The 20056-nt window shown below is 36.7% G+C and overlaps 4 protein-coding genes across 4 annotated transcripts; 1 reads left to right on the forward strand and 3 right to left on the reverse strand.

Moving 5' to 3' along the window:
- Nucleotides 1-2968: 2968 nt before the first annotated feature.
- On the reverse strand, nt 2969-5873 carry LOC137735136 (protein NETWORKED 4A-like). Its single transcript, XM_068474522.1, has 3 exons — nt 5716-5873; nt 4688-4790; nt 2969-4571 (listed from the first exon to the last, which is right to left on the reverse strand). Exons 2-3 carry the CDS (start codon nt 4788-4790, stop codon nt 3073-3075), a joined length of 1602 nt encoding a protein of 533 aa, XP_068330623.1. The 5' UTR covers nt 5716-5873; the 3' UTR covers nt 2969-3072.
- Nucleotides 5874-11456: 5583 nt separating this feature from the next.
- Nucleotides 11457-14492, forward strand: LOC137733799 (methylesterase 17). The gene is made up of 4 exons (XM_068472987.1): nt 11457-11835; nt 11952-12092; nt 12763-12897; nt 13839-14492. The coding sequence occupies exons 1-4, from the start codon at nt 11551-11553 to the stop codon at nt 14118-14120; spliced, it is 843 nt and encodes a 280-aa protein (XP_068329088.1). The 5' UTR covers nt 11457-11550; the 3' UTR covers nt 14121-14492.
- Nucleotides 14493-16102: 1610 nt separating this feature from the next.
- Nucleotides 16103-17773, reverse strand: LOC137733234 (low affinity inorganic phosphate transporter 8-like). The gene has a single exon (XM_068472384.1). It carries the CDS (start codon nt 17771-17773, stop codon nt 16103-16105), a length of 1671 nt encoding a protein of 556 aa, XP_068328485.1.
- Nucleotides 17774-18380: 607 nt separating this feature from the next.
- LOC137733324 (thioredoxin H4-1-like) lies at nt 18381-19427 on the reverse strand. The gene is made up of 4 exons (XM_068472480.1): nt 19407-19427; nt 19179-19307; nt 18772-18894; nt 18381-18667 (listed from the first exon to the last, which is right to left on the reverse strand). The coding sequence occupies exons 1-4, from the start codon at nt 19425-19427 to the stop codon at nt 18512-18514; spliced, it is 429 nt and encodes a 142-aa protein (XP_068328581.1). The 3' UTR covers nt 18381-18511.
- Nucleotides 19428-20056: the final 629 nt, after the last annotated feature.

A 20056-nucleotide genomic window follows, 5' to 3' on the forward strand; every position in this document is an offset into this window, starting at 1 on the left:
GAATTTTTTATCAAAGAAAATAAAAGAGTTGAAAAGTTGAGATTTTATCAGAAAATCAATTAACAATAGGAGAAGTAGTCTTATAGGACATAAAAGATGAATTTTAGGGAATATCTAAAAGATGTGAAGTGGGTCGTTTAAATACGATGTGGAGTGAACCCTACAAATGACCCATCAAATAAACTTATATGAGGAATCCTTCAACAGAAGAGGACTGATTCTTTTAATTTGTATTACATAATGAAATTTATAAGATAAGAACAAGCGTGTGGTGAAAGAATAGTCCCACATCATGAAAGGAGAAATCTAGCAAGGGCTTATAAAGAATTGAGCTATTTCTCATATTGCCAATTAGTTTTATAGTGAAACCACAATTTTTTTTTCACGGATATGTGTGTGTGTGTGGGGTGGGAGGTGGGAGAAGGAAAGAAATGTGGAGTCAAGTGAAACTCAAATGCAAGGAGTCCCGCTTGTTTGCGAGAGATTTTACCGAATACGTGATCAGGTTACCCCATTAAAAATTCATATACCAGTATTGTCATTCGCATTATAAATATAAGCACGATAACGTGTAAAGCTCACCAAATAGAGTAATGCTAGCATAGTCGTCTACAATGTCACTATAGCAAATTAGTGCACTTATAATCGTAACGAATCAACAGTCTACAGTCACTCGTGAGTGCTACTCAATTCAACAAAGGGATGTATAATATGAAGTAATTTGTTCTTTTGTTTTACATTAAAGTTGCATGTTTGGGTTGCATAAAAATGAAGGCCTGGTCAAGGTCAAGGTTATGGAATATGGATTGCTGGCACTTGTGTCAGTTGTGTGGGTGTCAAAGAATCCTTCAACTGCCGGCCACTGAGTTTTTAACTTTTATACGCAATTAACTTATTAAACAATTGTGTTAGCATCGCAATGGGCATTGACCAAGTCCAACCTAATGACAACTCACAGCAATAATTTCTACTTGGAAAAATGAGTTGTTATTGACGTATTAAAAATGTTATCGAGCAGTTTTTGTTTGTAAGAATATAAAGAAAATAAAGTTTTTTTATTAATTAAAATGATTATTATAATTGACATAATTTTTCATTTTGATTTTTAACAATGAAAATTTATAAAAGTGATTCTTGAGTTTGTTCACCACAAACAATTTTAATCGTTTCGTGAAAATCATGTTGATATTCTTGTTAAGTTCAAACAAAAAATATCTTTAAAAAGATAGTCATATGGTTGTTCACGTGATAATTCAACAAGAATATTGACAAAATTTTCACGGAATGACTAAATTATTTACAATGAACAAACTCAAGGATCAATTTTATCGATTTTAAATGTTAGAGATCTAAATTAAAAGTTATGCCATTCTCAAGAACCATTTTGATTAAAAACTCAAAAAATAATATACACAATAGAGTACAGAGTAAACTTTTAAAAGTGCTTATAACTTCCTCCGGAAAACTGTGAAAGTGAAAGATATCATAGATTATTAGATTATAGCACCTGCAATGAATGGAAAAGGATCATCGCCAGATCTTTTTTCTGGGAATCCTAGGAATCCCACAATAGTGATATTTTCTCGTACATCGTATGATTAGTTTTTATTAGATACAATTTATATTTAATTTTAAATTTTAAAATGATTTCTGATCACACGATGTACGATGAACGATCACAGTCACACGATCTCTAGAATTCCCAAGAAAATGAATGAGGGTTACTTTACCTTACTGAATTAGGATTTAGTCAAAACCCCAACTTCACTGGCGAAGAATAGGCATTTTGCCCCCTAAGCAAGTGAGAACACTGATGACGCGTTTACTAATCCGTAATCAGATTGAAGGGAATTGAATTGAGGAGAAATTGGATTGAGATGGAATCAGAATCAGATTCCTGTTAAAGTTGTTTACTAAAATTGTATGGAATCAGGGTGCAAATGATGCATATTTTATATTACTGTTTACCAATTCACACGAATCGGAATAAAAAACAGTTTGATTACTAAAATACCCTTGTACAAAACAGATATAAATTTTATTTAACTAATTAATAATACAATTCTTTTGTGTATAAAAAACTAATACAATTATTTATCCTAAAAAATCCTTTAATTACCATATAAGAAGCTTTTAATAATACAATTATTTTGTATATATGACACTAATACAATTATTTATCCTAAAAAAATCTTTATTTACCATATAAAAATCCCCCACGTTATGCCAATTCTATGAACACCTTCAATTAAAAACAACGAAATTAACGCAACCCTCTCCCTCCTCTCCTCACCCCTCTATAAATCCCCATCCTTCCCTTCTGATTCTTCCTCTTCTCTTCTGATTCTTCTTTCTTCTTCTGATTCTTCTTCTTCCAAATAACTAATTAATTCCAAATATTTATTTATTTATTTATTATATTGGTCCTCTGTCTCTGTCTCTCTCTTATGTCTGCTTCTTCACTGGGTTTTGATTTGAATGGGTGTTGTGCTATTCGGAGACGAGGGAAGGAGATTGAGGGGGTGTTGTGCCACCGAAGACGAGGAAAGGAGATAAGGAAGGCGCTGGGTGTTGTGCTTCCGAAGACGAGGGAAGGAGATCAGGGTATATTGGGTAGAAAATTCTGATTCCGGGTTGAGGCTTTATTCCGAAATCCAAATCCCACCATTGGTTGGTAATCCAATTCCATGCAAATCAGGGATCTGATTCCCTATTTTTAGTGGGTCCCACATACAATTTTATTCCCTACTGTTAGTAAACACATGAATCATTTGGAATGAATGCAATTCACATTCCTCTCACTCCATTCCCCTTACGTAAACACGTCCTGAGTTTAACACCTTAATTAACAATAATTAGCAAAGCTTTTCCATGCCATTGTTGTTCTTTAACATTCAAAATCTAGAGCATTTAGTTTTGTAATTAACTAAACATTGACAACATCCGACCTGAATTGACCATATTACCCTAAACAAATAACGTCTTCCATACAAACACAACACATCATGCAAGACACATCAAGTGAAGTGAGCTGCAGAAACATACTAGACCATTTCATAGAAGAAACCGGTTTCATGCAGCTGCAACGGCACGCCGCCTGTGCCCGGTAAATGCTTGCCGGAGCTCTTGGTATCCGCTCCTGTAGTACTCCAGCGAGAAACAAAGCTGCCGGATCACCTCTCGTTTCTCCTCAGCCCCATCCGAGATCACAACACTCTGCCTTTTCACCTCTTGCTGCAACTCCTCCACTCTTGATTTCAGCTCATCTACTAGCCTACGAGCACTTTCGGATCCAACAATCAGACCCTCGTGTTCTGTTTGTAACCTACTAAGATGTCCCGCCATTTCCTGAATCTGATTGTCGCGGTAACTCACATTCGCCATGAGCGTTTGAGCCCTAGCATTGAGCTCGTCTTTCTCCGCCATCAGCATGTCACATTTCAGTTTAAACCTGTCCAAGTCTTTATTTACAGCTTCCACATGTCCATTTTTATCAGCAACTTCTACCTTCAGGCGGCTTATATCATCTTGCAATGCGATCTCATAGACAGCATGCAGTCTTTCCATTTCCATCTTATCCGTTTCACATTGCCTTATTTCGTCTTCTAACCGCTTGTTTCTCAAACTCAATTCTTCGAGTCTCGTGTCCAAGACAATTTGTTTCGCTGCAAAACTTGAAATGTCAGCCTGCAGGTCTGCTTTCTCTAGCGAGAATTGTTCCTGTGCATCATGCAATGCGCTCTTCAGCTGCATCACCTCAAGATCGCGGCCGAATATGTCAGCATTGTACCTCACAATCCTCTCCTGCAGCTCCGAGACATGCTTTCTCTCCAAGTGAAGTTGAGATTCAAGACCTTGCATTTGATCAGCGCCTTCGGAAATTCTATCGGCAAGTTCATGCTTCAAATTCGCAATCTCTTCGTCTGACCCCTTAAGCCTTTCTTTAGTCACTTCCAAGTCCTCCATCAATTTCCGAATCTCATTATCTCTGTCTGATGCACGATTTTCCAACTCAACTATCTGTTCTTGCAGCTCGAAGACACGCATTTTCTCCATTGTAAGATCAGACTCCTTCACCTGGAGCTTCTCTTTCAAGCTAGATAGTTCAGTTCCAAGCTCAGCAATCTTCTGCTGCCATCCCTGACTGTCAAAATCAGCGCTCGGAGGTGGAACCAAGTAATTGCTGACCGGGGAATTAGGAGAATCTGACTCGGATCCCAATGATGAAGAGGAAGACGATTCAGCGCTATTCTTTAGAGTAAGAGCTGGACTAGAACCATCTGAGCTTAGTGATATATCAAAACCAACAACTTGATCGTCGGATTTCCGCAAACCATTTCTAGCATCGGGAGTCAGCAGAGGAGAGCCTTGGTTGAAACCATATTCAGAATCTGCAAACCCCTTAGGTGCTTTGTTCAAGTATTCATAGCACCCGGCCAGTGAACGATACATCCGTTGAAATTCCTGAACTAATTCCGGCTTCTTCTGCAAAAACGTTTGGTCTTTGTTGGGCAAAGAATCACCATCTTCTTTGATCAGCTTCATCATTTGCTTAATGCTCTGGTCCATCTCTGTAAGATACGGCATTTTAAACATTTTATTAGGTCAAATCGTCACAGAAAATTACAGTAAGGAACAATTTGAACCAGCAAGAACAAACAAGACGAGCTCGAAAATAACCACTTACCTTCAAGATTTTCTACCAGCCACATTGAACTATCTGGAGAGATACTATTGTCCAACCCTGCTGAATCTGACTTCTTCAGTTCTGTTCTCTCCATATCAACCATCTACTGACATCAAATGATATAAAGTAAACCACGTAAGACCTCAAAATCCAATGACACACGACACGCAGATACGTAAAATCTCTAAATATACAAACGTCATGAATACGACAATAAAAATATATAATTTAAAACATATTTTAACAAGAAAATATTCAAATTCAAATTCATTCAAGTGTGAAAGTTAAATTCCTTGTTTTAATTAGAGCCAAGCTCTTTGTAGTAATCACTTTCAACTAGATCTTTGTTTCCTATTAATTTTCTCCTCTTAATTTTTCATTTGAAAGTGTAAAGTATCCTAAAAGCCGAACACTTGCATCCAACGAGTATTCGGGAGTATCTGACGAGTACCATAGCCGATGAGTATCAGATATGAGACACGAAGAAAACATATCACTTGTAATCCGACCATTTTGTGGGGATTTGAAGGAATACATTTTCTTCACAAGTAATACCCCAATTTTTTCACTTTCAATTTGAACACAATTTTTAATATAGTCTGTTATCCAATTCAATCTTAGACACCAAACGAGCGCTTAAAGACGAGGAATTTCGATGGCTCCAGTAATCCACCGATCAATTGTGATGCCCATGAATTAAAAAAAATAAAATAAAATAAGTAATTAAAGTGAAAGTTACAAAATCAAATCAAATCAAGTACACCAGATCAGAAATAAGATTTTTCTTTCGCTATAAATTTCCGCTAACTCTTATCAATATTCAAATGTCGAAAGGTATTGTGGCGAGGAGACCATTGGTGTTGCAACTTCATCAGATAGAAGCGAATCGGTCTGAATCATCAATTTAAGCATACCAAACCAGATGCATGAAAATTCAATAAATTAAACAAAAAAGCGATTCTTAAAAAAGCATAATCTGTATGCAATCGATTATGTCAGCATGGAAGAGTAAGCTCACTGTCACTGACCTTTTGCTGCGACACAGGTGAAGAGACGAGAGAGAGAGAGAGAGAGAGAGAGCAAACTCCAGATCCAAGCCCTGGAAAAATCAGAAGGATGAGCGAAGCAATTAATCGGTGCTTTTGACTTTTAAGCCAAAAGCGGCTTTTTTCAAAATTCAAAATGAATTCATTCGGTTGAGGACAGCGAGAAAAATGCTGAGAAAGAGTGGGAAGGGCTCAAAATCCCGCGTTTTCTGTCCCAGATTTTTATGCTCCGAAAATGCCCTCCTACACATCGTTTCATTTTCATGTCTTAATTTCTGGTAATGGGTATTGTCGTAACTTAACGAACTACTCCAATAATTAATCCCTCAGAGGTGGGGCCGTTACGCATGGTGGGCAAGCGGCTTGCCGTCCCTGCCAGCGGAACAACCAAGGATTTATGGCGGGAAAACATTCCAACTTAAGAAAGTAATTTAATGAAAAAATCTGGTTTTATTTTAATGCTAAAAAGACATTTAAAAAGAACTCTCTATAAACTCTTTACCAGCTTATTAACGTGAAAATTAACGTTAAATTGTAAAATGACAGAAATCTTATAAAGAATCTCACTTTAAGGAACTCGCCTTAGTATTTCTTTTTATTTTATTTCTATTTACATTGACACGAAGCTCGAAAATGTGAAAAATTATACTAATATATCATCAAACGACTTTAATTTTATCAACAAAATAATTAGAGTTGAATTTGACAATTTGTATTACATCGAAATTGTTTAAATATTTTTGGTATTTTTATCAAATTTAAAAGTGCAAATCTATAGATTTATCTTCTTTTTTTTATTTTCCCATTATTTTCACAATAATCATTGGTCAAGGTGGGAATCCACACAAACTAAACAAAATTATTTGTTTTGGAACTTTATCATAGTCTTATTCAAAACATATGACCCCATATTTTATCTAATTTCATAATTTTAGTCTTTTTCTTGTTAGACTTGCCTATCTCTATCATTTTGTTTTGATTGACTTTTAAATAGATAATTTGTTATCTTTCAAATTTTATCTTTTACCAACCCTTTTTTTCAATTTGCACTCAATGTTTATATTTTAAGCTCAATTCTTAATTTGCATACGTGGTCGTGGCCACATTTGCTAAAATAGATGTGCTTTCTTTTACGCACCGGAGTTTGAATTTCGCTACTCTCATTTCAGAATATTTTAAACTGCATTTATAATTCTATATGTGGCGTTTAAATAAACTAATTTTTAACTCATAAAAAAATGTTAAGATTTGGGCTTTAGTTCTTGACCCAAAAAACAGAAAAAAAGAAGTGGGCTCAAGTCATGCTTTCCTTTCTTCAAGGGCCTCACCGGCCTACCTCCTTGTCATTCTTTGCTTTTTTTTTTTAGCAATTCAAATTTCCCACAACGCAAATGAGACGGGTGAAAATGCAGTCACTGGTCAGGCACTCATGGTGGAGACAACCGAACGTGGACTTAGTGACTTACCACTTCGTTATCTTATTTAGGAAGAAACTTTTGTGGGGCAAATATTATATATATGAAAGGGCTACCCCAACTCCAAGCGACAAAACTCTTCATTTTGCAAGAGTCGGAGGCAACATCTATCGTACGCAGCTTTACTTTTACTTTGCAAAAAAACTGTTTCTACAGCCGTGTTCAGTCACAAAGGAGCAATCTTTTCCATTGGGTCAAGCTCGTCTTAAAAATTATATGTTGTTTAACACATGCGTATATATATTCTCATCCATCCACAGCCACCAGTACCGCTCCGACAACTGCATTTGGACGTACTGCGGACTATGAAATGCAGCACTGTTTTCTTTTTAATGGAGAACTATGCGTGCCCAAAAGAACGACAGGCTTTTTGCATGTGCATGCAGGATGCAGCTGCTTCAAACAAACCTTTTCCTAAAAATTACCCTACATATTCTTGGTTAATTAAATTACAAATTCAGTGGTTAGGCTGCAGGTCTCTGCAATTTTTCGTATAATTTATAAACATTTACACAGGTCGTCTCTTGTCCGAATGTTAATGTCAAGTTTTTCGAATGCTGACAATCTAGTCAGGTTGATCAGCAGTGTAGTTGTACCATCCCCTGTGGAGGGATGGGATAAAAGTGGAATTCTAAGTTATGGAAATTTGTTATATTGTTAGGGATTTTAGGGGCTTTTTTTTTTTTTTTTTTTTTTCAATTTCAAACATGTTGTTATGTAGCGTTTTCATAGTGGCGGTTTTGGGCATGTGCAATAGATGCCCTTGCACAGGGCACCCAATCTTAAAGGCCCCTAAAAGATGAAATCATCAGCATATATACCAAATTGGTTTGTGACAAAAAACAAAAACAAAAAAAAACTTCATCCTTAGGAAATGTTCTAGGTTATGCATGTGAATAAGAGAAATATTGCTTTCACATGCATAAGAGAAATCACTATTATGTTTTTAGTTTAGTTCTGCCGGCTTTGCTCTAAATTTTGTTTTTATTTATTTTCATGATTTTAGTTGATTTGAACTATAACTCCAGTAATAATACTTCATTTAGATCCCTTATTAATACAACTATAGACATAAATTAGCTTTGTAACATAAGTTTTTATACAAGAATCAATTTACTATCTTCCGCACAGTGACCCTAAAATCACATAGCCCCCAGTTTTCATCATGTATATGTTTCGTTTCTATTCCTTGATTAACAAATATACATTGTTCTTTTTTTAATGCCTTTAGAGATATTGGAATTCGATGAGTCAATTTACTTCTCCAGTGTGGGGGTACATGTCTTTTGATTAAGATCACTAACTTTTGAAGCTGTTGTCACATACTATCTATAGCAAAAGAACCAAATTAAATTATTATCCCACTTGTTGCAAATTGCAATCCTTGACTTGTAGTGGATGTAGTCATGGAGGTATCCTATTGCCTATTGGTATTTCCTTCGTCGTCCTCTTCCATTTAGCTTCTGCTAATAATTACCATTGGTAATGGCAATATAGAAATCATTGGTTTCAAACAAATGGTATGGTGGAAGATCCAAGTCACACGTACATAATCTTATAACATAAATAAAATTATGTTGACTTTGGAACTTTATATAGTGAAACTCCAAGTTAAAAGGTGATTTCCGCACTCTCGTTTTTTCTTCATGCACTTATTATTTAGTTATTGTTCATTGATTCTCCTTTAATTTGTTCAACCCAACAATTAGAACATAAGAAAAAAATATGCTCAGGAAGAAGAAAAATGAGTGCAGAAATCATTTTCCATTCAGATTCCCTTTTACAATGGAAAGACAAATCTCTTTGCTTCAACAAATAATCACCTCCTGGATTTTGCAAAAGGCCAATGCAAATGGTGCAAAAGCTTTTGCTTTAGGAAATGGAGAAGCAAAACATTTTTGTCTCTATATATAATACAGAAACCGCGTTTCCAGTACTTCAATTAAAATCAAAGATCAAATGGCAGTAATTTAGTCGTTTTCATTGTCACGTTCTTCAAACGTGGAAGTGGTCTTCTCAACCAAACCAACTAGTGAGCGGAAATAAGAAAAATGCCAATGGAGTTTAGCTTCTAGTCCTTGCCAGTTTCTCGTTTCGAAGGGACAATTAGTAGACATATCAAATCAAAGAGAAAAACTACCAAACACAACTTCATTTTCTGTGATGATGATCAATTTCTTCCAAGTACATCTGCATTGCAGTCCCATATTCAACTTAAACCACCACCAATCCTGATATTCAAAGTCTCTATCATTAAGAAGAAGAAAAGAATTGTTAAATTTTGTGAATCAAATATAATTTTCGCACATTAGAAATTAGACTGTCCATGAATTTGTATGAAAGTGAAATGGCTCATTTAAAAAAATTGAGTCAAGTAGTGTCCACTTGCACTACTACCTTTCGACCAAAATGCGTCCATGCATGGAGCTAGTCACATATATGGACCGTTCCGGTACCTTTCGATCTAAATGCAACCATGCATGAAGTTAGTCACATATGATCATGAACGGTGAAGTTGACTACCAATATTAATACAACCGGAAAAGGAGCCAAAGGACATGAACCCGTGACAAATGAACATAGAGTAAATTGTCAAAAGTTTTTGTGTATAATAAGTAAATACGACAGCCACACTTACCTAACGTTTCTCTCCCTTTCTTCCATGACATTTTTTTTTCACGTTCCTTCCAGCTGTATTATTGAGCATTATTTTCTGCGAACTAGGGTAAACGTGGAAGTCGTTTTCACAGTCTTAGCTTTTTCAGAAAAAGATGAAACCTGGAGAGACACTAATGTAATTGCTCAATCATGATTTACCTTTTAGCTTTTATTTTTTTTGGTAAAATACCTTCTAGCTTTTTTATAGCTAATCTTTTCAATCCCTAAAGATTCCTAACTTCCGGGAGGCTCAAACAGTCAACTGGGTCATTCACTTTTCACTGTGATTGTTTACCTTGGGAATGTTTTATTACATCAATAATGTTGGTGAAGATTTGGCATAAATTTGAATGAAAATTCTGACGATGCAAGAAAAGATAAATAAAAGAAGTATACATTGATTGCGCTTATATTATCCTCATGACATTGGTGAAAAATAGCTTTTTTGCCAAGTGTATTCAAGTCAAATTTGGAGAATTGGGATCCTTTTTTGATTTATTTGTTCGAAGTTCACGGACTACTCTTTAAAATTATACGACTCTTATTTCTTTATTCTACTGACCTACTTCACATAAATTAACGGTCCACATCTCTCTTTATTCTTTTGAATGACTCCAATTTTAAGTCAATTGATTTCGAATTTGAAGATCTAAAGAAGATCTAGATTCAAATACGGAAAGGAGGAAAAACAATAATAATAACAACCGGCCCATTAATTAGAGTCAGATAATCATTGACAAATAAAAAAGTCACAGGATATCCTTCGCCTGCAATGTATGGATCATATAACAAGGAATTTGACTTTGATGTCCAATAGATTCATTGGTGATGCTCATTGCTTGACTGTGTTGTCTATTTAACTGCATAAAAGAGTTGGTATTTACTGTTCATGCACATATTGGAAGTCAATATGTTGTTCTTGCTGGAATCCATACCATAGCATGAAAAATATCAAGTTTTATGTAACGGTATTGAAGTTCCACTACTACAAAAGGGGGCTATAGTGTCGGAGGGTGGTGTCGCTTTAATCTAATATAGTAGCGGATTAGGCAGTTGCGACACTAACTGAACATGACGTCGGATTTACTGTCGCTTATAAGCGTTATTAAATGTTTATGTCGCTTTTAAACCGACGTAAACATATATTTTAATAATTCAAGTGGTTTAGACCATTTCTTTATGCATTTGAGACCTTGTTTTTAATTCTTTCGTCGCCTGAATAGCTTGTATATGAAAAATATCTTTAGACATAAAGACGTCAAAATGACTTTGTGAAAAATATTTTTGCTTTGTAAGAATTGATGGGGAGATAAAATCTACTCCTTTAAGGATAAAGACTTTATTAAATGGAGACGTTAAAGTGACAGTACTATTTTTCATTTGCCGTTGTATAATTGGTTTGAACACTCTCTCATTTTAACATATCTTATTTCATGTAAGTCATTATTCCTTGCAAGTCATTATTCTTGGTAAGAATTGATTCCCGTCCTACATCATCAAGCTATATATCCTTTTACCTAAATTAATATTTGAATATGTGCATGATTAGAATAAAAGCAAAAACCATGACCGATGCAGCAAATTAACTATTTCAACGCATATATATATAGAGAGGTCAAGAGGGGCTCTGGGAGAAAAGAAAACAAAAGGGCTTTGGAGCAGGGGCTTTTGGGAAGCAGAAAGAATGGTAGAGGAGAAGCCTGAGGAAGAAACCATGGTAGAGAAGAAGATGGAATTATCAGAAGTACCCTTGAAGACTACTCATTTTGTGCTGGTTCATGGCATAAGTCATGGAGCATGGTGCTGGTACAAAATCCGGTGTCTCATGGAGAATTCTGGCTACAAGGTATCGTGTGTCGATCTCAAGAGTGCCGGCATCGATCAATCTGATGCGAACTCAGTCCTTTCTTTTGATGATTACAACAAGCCACTCCTGGACTTGCTGTCTGCTCTCCCTGAGAATGAACAGGTATTTTATTTTGCTTCACTAATCATGGCTAATAAATTTTTTTTTTTCATTGTTTGATTATTGGAAACATGATTAGGGGATTGCTTTGTCTGCCTAATTAATATGTTTCCATGCAGGTAATTCTGGTGGGACACAGTGCTGGAGGGCTGAATGTAACTCAGGCCACTCTCAAGTTCCCAAAGAAAATTCTTTTAGCAGTATATGTTGCAGCAACAATGCTCAAACATGGGTTCTCCACTGATCAAGATTTCAAAGATGTAATTCATTTTTTCAAATTGCTACTTAATACCTTTTTTAATAATTAACTGTAGGCTATATTTATGATGATTCAATTTGAATTTAACATGGGAATTAAACTGTGAGTAGGCAGTCATGCATGACAGGTTGAATTTAGCTATAGTTTTGAATTTTTGATTGGAAATTAGTAAGGTTTAAGATCCCAAAGTTGGTAATGGCTGCCAACTGCCATGACAAACAAAATGGTTGTTAAGCCTTATCTACTAAGAAATAATTAAACAATTAATTATACTATTAGTCAGATTAAAGCAGATTTGGTGAGGAGACAAACCCAAAGTTGATGAGTGTGGAAAGTGATTAAATTTTGATTACAAAGTCATTCGTAGCTTTTCAATTGTTTATTCTATCACATTGCATAGCAAATTAGCAATCATATATTCAAATTAGGGCATCATTTTTCCAATCAAGCCCAAATGATTGAGATGAGACCAATTAGTATCGGTTTTTTATTTTTTATTTTTTTTATTTTTTATTTTTTATTTTATTTTATTTTTTTATACAAGCGAGAATGGATGAAGAAGAATCAAATTCTAGACCTCAATTTTGCAACGTCGAATACTCTTAGTTAACTGAGTTACAAGTCTTTGCAATTTTTTTTTTTTTCCTGATAGTAATGTTTGTGTGTAACAGGGGGTGCCAGATTTATCAGAGTTTGGTGATGTATATGAGTTAGGGTTTGGATTGGGAGCTGATAAACCTCCAACAAGCGCCATTGTCAAGAAAGAATTCCAACGCAAAATCTCATACCAATTGAGTCCTCAAGAGGTATCATCATATAAATCAATAATCTATCACAGTTGAATTGATGCACTTGGTCGATCGATCATAGACTTTTTGTGCCTACGGATAATAGGTTGCCCAGGCTTTCCTTTCTTCTTCCTTTTTTGGTGGTGGGCTCTTGGCATTTTGTGTCAGTCCTCTGCCTTGCTTTTGAGCAAATTGGATGGCCATGAACATGTACAGCACCACATTCAGTTCTTCACATGATCAATTCGAATATGGAAGTAGAATTCTCTCCGCTCCAAATCATCTCCCATCTTCTCTCATCCTCTCTCACTTTAACATGTATTTCTCTTTATAATGACGTCAATATAAGATGTTAACGTGACTTAATCATGACCGTTCAAATAAGAAAAGAGGGAAATGAAGATAAATTTGAATGAGAGAGAATCATACTTCTCGAATACGAGCATCACATTATGCCTTTTTTTTTATAGACACGGCATAGTGAGAAAATCTTATTTTTTATTCAATATTTTTTAACTTTGATATGACTTAAGTTACTAACATGGTAAATTCTTGGAGTGTAAAATCATCATGTAAAACTTAGACTTTATTTCTAGTATGGTTAATTACTTTAGTTTTGGGTTTTAAGTATCAAATTTAGGTTCGGTAAGGACCGTTAGATCCCCTAAATTAAGCTCGTTCTGTCATTTTTAAAGATAGGATGCCATGCACAAAATCGCTTTTCACATGATTGATGTACTTTCACTCAATTTTTAGTTAATCTTGCTATAATTAATATATACATGTTAAGATTTTGATACGTCAATTATCTATGCACTCTTGCTGGTTTTTTACTATATTGATTAATGTTGGTCTCACAATGATTGTTGTTATAGGGCATTCTTACGTATATACATAGACGACTGACATTAACAAATTAGAAGTCATACACATGCTAATTTCATGCCTATTTTCCTTAGGATTCGACGCTAGCTGCCATGCTTTTGAGGCCAGGGCCGCTCTTGGCAATCACGTCAGCCCATTTCGAGGAGGACGGCGTCATCGACCAAGTGCCACGAGTTTACGTTAAAACGCTGCATGACCATGTCGTGAAACCAGAGCAACAAGGTTCGATGGTAAAGAGGTGGCCGCCATCGGAGCTCTATGTTTTGCATAGTGATCACAGCCCTATGTTCTCCACCCCATTTCTGCTATTTGGCTTCCTTGTAAAAGCAGCGGCTTCTTTTGGTGGACTGAAATAGTAGCTAGGACTAGGATCCTAGGATTTTTCATTACTTCATTGGAAAAAATTCAAATAATACAGGGGAATAAGAACATATGGAGCACTTGGAGCTAACGGAAGATTGGGAGCAAAATTGAGCGCATTAGCGTTCTAGGATTCATACAGCCGACCACACTTAATGGTGTGGGATAAGGCTTGATTATTGTTGTTGTTGATGTTGTGTAGGGGAATAAGAACAATCAAATGTTCATCAATTGGATATGTGAGACGCTAAAACGACCACAATGACGTTACATGTTATACAACTGACCACACTTAATGAGATAAGATTTGGTGGTTGTTGTTGTTGTTGTAATGGAGAATAAGAACAAACAAATGTTCATCAATTGGATATGTGTGAACTGTATAGTGTGGTAAAATGATTGATTGCGCATAGTAAACATGAATATTTTTTTTTGGGTACAAATAGTATATGAATTATTTGGTTACATCCTTGGAATATGAGACAATTTTCAATAGAGCTTCCTTTGTTGTTGTTGATAATTTAAAGTTGAGAAATGAGCATGAGTATAGATCTGGGGTGGTGCTGTTCAAACATCCCGTTTCACCTTACATATATTTCTGTTAATTTTTTTCTTAAATTTTATTTAATTAATTTGATCCGACGACCGAAATTAAAAAGAATGTGTGAATAGCACCACCCTTTATCTTCTAATATCATTGAGTGCTCTCTCTTACGGATGTCATGTAACAAAAAATGCACACATTCAACCATCACGGGGTGATCCAGTGGTTGGGGACAAATTTCAGGCCTTGTGGTCGAATTCCTGGCCCGTATTCCATACAGCATGTCCTGGGTTCGATCCCTGTCGCTGGTGAATCGCACGATGGTGACCAGGAAGAAGTTGATATACCTCTGTGAGTCTTCCCGACCCCCGAACAAGAGGACTGTGCCACCAGTTAGTCCCCTTTTTAAAAGAAAATAAAATGTTTACATTCAATTTAGGGTATCCTATGATGCAGTTTAACGACAGAAATTGTATATAGTCGTGGCATCCTTGAAGATTTGTTTCTTCTAAAATTCATCCACATCTAAAATGTGAAAAAGAAAACCAAATCCTTAGATAAAACTAAAACAAAAATGGAAACCTTGGCCAATTTTTCACACGAATAAGTATTGATAAGAGTTTAAAATTTAAACCGCTCTGATAATTTTAATTTTTTTAAGTAAACAACAATGTCAAATCACTCTAGTATTTTTATGAAAATACATTGTTGCGAATATATTGAGAACTTCTTATTTAAATTGAAAATATAAGTCCAACAACTCAAAAAAATAATGTCTTAATTTTTTGAAATTAAGGACTGCTTTGGAAAAAGCTTGTGTATAAATGAAGGTCAAATCCAATAAATAATCTCCGTGGTCAAGAAATATTCGAAAAGTAGCCCCTAATGTTTAAAAGGGTGAGGAGACCATAGTAGAGGCGGTTACAAATTTAAGCCCAATTTCACATTTTATTTATTCTTTTAATATTACTTTTCATTTCATCTGCGCACTCCATGGAGCTGATGGTCTTATGCAGAAGGACTTCTATGGAACATTGATGCTATTATCGCGATATTTCAAGCGAATTATATGATAAAGTTAAAACGCATAACAGTGCATAATTGGTTTGAGATAACGTCACTGTGATATCTAGTTTTTTAAGTAAATAAGAAAGACATGAAAACTATTAACCCTATTTTTTTTTAACAAACGATAAACCCTATTTTTTTAACAAACGATAAACCCATTGAAAATGAGACTTTATTAAAGTACACAAATCAGAAAAGGCACCAAAGGTCTCTAAACAGAGATATTTTTTAATGTGCCGGCAAGACGGTCTGATACACCAGGGTGATAATACAATTGGTTGAAAACTTTAAAAAACAAAATTTCCAACTAATTGTAATATGACACTTAGTGTATTGGACCGTGTTCCGGCACACTAAAAATTTCCTCTAAACCATTCCCGTTTCAGCTTCCGGAACTTTATCCTTGATGACAATGGCAGCACTAGTTTCAGCTGCATTCTCATTTGCACTAACGGCTATCACACCGTTGCCTCCGAAATCACTGTCCTCCCCGGAAATCTCCTCAAGCGACCTCCCCTTGGTCTCTGGCACCAAGAAACTGAAGAAGAATCCGATCAAATTAATCACTGCAAGCGCCTTGATCGCCTTTTGCACCCCTTCAACCTCACGAGTATAACTCTGCAGCACAAATGCAGCAAGTATAGCACCCGCTTTGCCCGCCGCCGCCGACACCCCGTGGCATGTGGACCGGAACCTAGCCGGGAAAAGCTCGGCCGGCACGATGAAAGTCGTGCTGTTGGGCCCAAAGTTTGCGAAAAACAATGTCAGCCCATATAACAAAGTGAACAATTTAGTGTGACCCTTGCAGAACTCATAGGTGGAGTGTTTATCCTCACACTCCACTCCCCTGAGATTTCCGTAATGAAACCCTAGAACTCCCATGAAAATCGACATCAGTAAAAACCCGCCTAGCTGGATCGGTTTTCTTCCAAGCTTGTCAATGGTAAACACAGTAAACCAGTAACCGGGAACCGAGGCAAAAAGTGCTACTAGCAGCATTGCACCGGATAGCCTGTAGACTTCTTCAATTGCATTCATTGCGGAAGGTCTAGGTAAAAGTCCACTTGAAGGGTAAATATCTTTCTGAGTGAGCTGGAGGCTGTAAAATGCAATGTCCAGCAGGAACCAGGTGGTGGCGGTGCCGAGAAGATGGGTGCCGTGCCGCCTAAGAAACTCCCTAGAAAACAACTTATATGCGGAATTTGGATCAACTAGGGTTTTGGAACCAGATTCTCCGACCGGTATGTCCCTTTCGAGGACTTTGGCCATGTCAGCATTGGCCTTGTCCTGATCTCCTGCAACCAAGGCAGTGTACCTTGCAGTCTCAGGCATTTTTAGTCTCCAATAGAAGGTCAGAGCCGCGGGGACTGCGCCGAACATGAGCACGATTCGCCACACAAAATCGCCTTCCGGCTGAGTGGAGAGGACAGGATTAGTCCAAAAATCATTAGCTGGGTAGGCTAGCAAGAATAGTTTGGACACGAACATGGCTACGGCTCCTGCGACCAAAATGCCAATTCCTTGCATTGCAAACACAGCTGCAATGAACCCGCCTCGGGTTTTTTGGTTGGCGTATTCGGACATGATCACTGCTGAGAGGGGATAGTCCCCTCCAATTCCGAATCCGAGCCAAAATCGGAAGAAACAGAGAGTTGTGACTACACCTTGAGCACTGTGGCCAAACGAAAGGCCGGAGGCCAGAGCACATCCCACCATTGTGACTAATGTGATTCCGTAAACTTTTTTTCTGCCAAGTTTGTCTCCAAGCCAGCCAAAGAAGAGTTGCCCTGCTAGGGTTCCGAACAGAGCAACCCCTGTTATGGCATTGTTGATGTGGTTAGGCAGAACGCCGGGCTTGTTGGTTGAAGGGTCGTAGTAGTAAAGGCGGCCTATGAGTTTTGTGACGGCAGTGATGCAGAAGAGGTCATAAGCATCGGTGAAAAACCCCATGCCGGCAATGACAATTGCTTTGTAATGGTAAAGTTGAGTCTTGGCATTGTCGAGAGTCGAAAAGATGGTTTCTTTTCCATCCGCCATGGCAGAAAGTTGGGTTTTTTGGGCGACTGAGTGAGGGAGCCCGGGAAGGGTTTGCTAAAGAAATGACTGATGATTTAAGAAGATCAAAGGGGCGGAGATTACCTCTGTTGTATTTTGGATTTTGGAAGATTTTCGAGAAATTCGCATTGTGATCAACGATTAATTTGTTTGAAAAGCCGTTAGTACCTAGAGGACACTAATCTCTGGGACAAGTTTTCTATGTAACTCTCTGTCTCTTTCTGTTCTTTCTTGTCTGGTACACAATTGCCAAAGCTGAACCAATACATAGTTTGAGAAAAGCTTGACATACAAGAAACGTATTCAGATGTATGTAACTTCTTCTTTTCTTAGAGATTTCATCTCAAATAATGCTGAATTTTGTCCGATTGCGATTGTCTTCTCATTTTTTTCATTCGATTCCAAATTGAATGTAATATCAACTTTTATGAGTTTCTGTGCGTCGGAATATGCGTGTCAAGATTTGTCTATTTAGGGTTACTAAAATAGCATTCAGTTGCCTTCAGCTCCAACAACCTTGTCCTGCAAGCAACAAAACGACATTGATCTATGTTGTACCCCTGACAGAGAAGATCTAAAAATTCTCTGATATGATGATATAACTATGTAATGAATCAAGACAACGAGTTTGTAGGACATCATTTTACATGTTGAGGCCGGATTGATTTTCGTGAGAATATCCCGAAGAAAAGCTAAACGAAAAAATTCATCACCATAGAGTCAACTAGGAGACTTGGTTGCTAACTGAGCCACGACGGCTGCTGTCTTCTTCTGGAGCTCCGGCTTGTTTCCTCCGATGAGTTTGTCCACTTGTCTTCCATCTTTAAGAAAAACGAAGGTCGGAGTGGCCTTTATATCCCATGAAGTACTCAACTCCTGCAACCCCGGAAAAACGAGAAGGAAAATTTCATTGGCAGCTGCATTTCCATACATTTGTTCTACGCAAAATATGCGATAAATAAGAAACCATTAGCACTTACAGCGAGAACGTCAACATCCACGGTTAGAAATAAGGTAGAAGGATATTTATCTGCAAGATCACAGTAGGCTGGTGCAATTACAAGACAAGGCCTACACCAAGATGCACTGAAATTTGCAACAACCTGTTGGACAGTTCAATAGAGAGGATCTCGTGAGAGAGAAAATTTGGCTTTAGGGTTACACATTATCTGTTGCAAGTCCGATTTTTGCAACATCGGCTCACGAAGGCTAGCAAAAATTTTATTTTTGTGACAATACTAGTTTGAAATTTCTCCCTTTCGCTCAAGAACTAATTAGACATTTGTTCATAAACGAGCTAATTTCAGTAATTTGAAGTTTTTTTATCACGGCGTGAAAAGGTATATTATGTGAATTCATGACAAAATTAAGAACACGAAAAACTTACAATCTTTCCATCCTTGATTGCTTCTGATAACTTTTCCTCCCAACTTTCCATGGTCTTTATAAGGTGCACATTTCCACCGGCAAGATGATGACCCTCTTGATGAACCTCATCGACATTATATCCGGTACACTGCAAGAAATCGAAGCATTTCCTCAGATGGAATGCGGAAAAAGGCCAATTATCTCGGATGGTTTTAAATGATCCTTGTGTGCATATAAAGAAACTTACCACAGAACAGCAGCTTCCCATTGGGTGTGCACAGATGAACTGGGAATATATTTACCAGAAACATCTACAAAAGTAAAAGTAAAAACCTTGTCAGAAATTCAAAATATGCAATTGTGACTGGCCATCGTGTTGATTTGATCCAGAGACATTAGCTAAATTTGCATAGACACGAAGAAAAAATCCTCCGAAAAAGAACCATGTTCGTAATTCCTCGATTAATTGCCTCATTTTCTTGTATTCATTTCCTGATAATGGTGTTGATCTAAATAACAACATTACGTAAACAAAGAGAAGGGTTTTATATTAATGAGATGAATTACCTCAGAGAAGCTTTAATCTCCATGGTGATTAAAGCCTAATCCGCGACCGAGGATGATGAAAAAAATAAAAAACCCAGGAATCAAGATTAAGATGATGGAAGGAAGGGATTATGAAAGAAAAAATAAATTTGCAGACGTCGATTCAAGAAAAAATGGGAAAATTGTACACTGCTGAAACGGCAGCAAAGCTGTTTTGTGATATAAGTAGGTGTAATTAACACATTAATAATCAGACATTTGGACAATTTATTCGGATCAAACATAACAACAACATGACAACGTGGTTAGTTGTAAAAAACCGAACTGAAATATCATGAGAAGAAAAAAATT

This window comes from Pyrus communis, chromosome 5, assembly GCF_963583255.1.
Source record: "Pyrus communis chromosome 5, drPyrComm1.1, whole genome shotgun sequence".
Taxonomy (NCBI): domain Eukaryota; kingdom Viridiplantae; phylum Streptophyta; class Magnoliopsida; order Rosales; family Rosaceae; genus Pyrus; species Pyrus communis.

Coding starts and splice junctions, on each gene's coding strand:
- LOC137733324 (XM_068472480.1), bottom strand. CDS start 19,427: ATGGGAAGCTGCTGTTCTGTG. Junction 19,308..19,406: donor TGGGAAGCTGCTGTTCTGTG/GTAAGTTTCTTT, acceptor GATTTCTTGCAG/TGTACCGGATATAATGTCGA. Junction 18,668..18,771: donor TGGATGTTGACGTTCTCGCT/GTAAGTGCTAAT, acceptor CCGGGGTTGCAG/GAGTTGAGTACTTCATGGGA.
- LOC137735136 (XM_068474522.1), bottom strand. CDS start 4,790: ATGGTTGATATGGAGAGAACAGAACTGAAGAAGTCAGATTCAGCAGGG. Junction 4,572..4,687: donor GCTGGTAGAAAATCTTGAAG/GTAAGTGGTTAT, acceptor CGTATCTTACAG/AGATGGACCAGAGCATTAAG.
- LOC137733799 (XM_068472987.1), top strand. CDS start 11,551: ATGGTAGAGGAGAAGCCTGAGGAAGAAACCATGGTAGAGAAGAAGATG. Junction 11,836..11,951: donor CTCTCCCTGAGAATGAACAG/GTATTTTATTTT, acceptor GTTTCCATGCAG/GTAATTCTGGTGGGACACAG. Junction 12,898..13,838: donor ACCAATTGAGTCCTCAAGAG/GTATCATCATAT, acceptor TATTTTCCTTAG/GATTCGACGCTAGCTGCCAT.
- LOC137733234 (XM_068472384.1), bottom strand. CDS start 17,773: ATGGCGGATGGAAAAGAAACCATCTTTTCGACTCTCGACAATGCCAAG.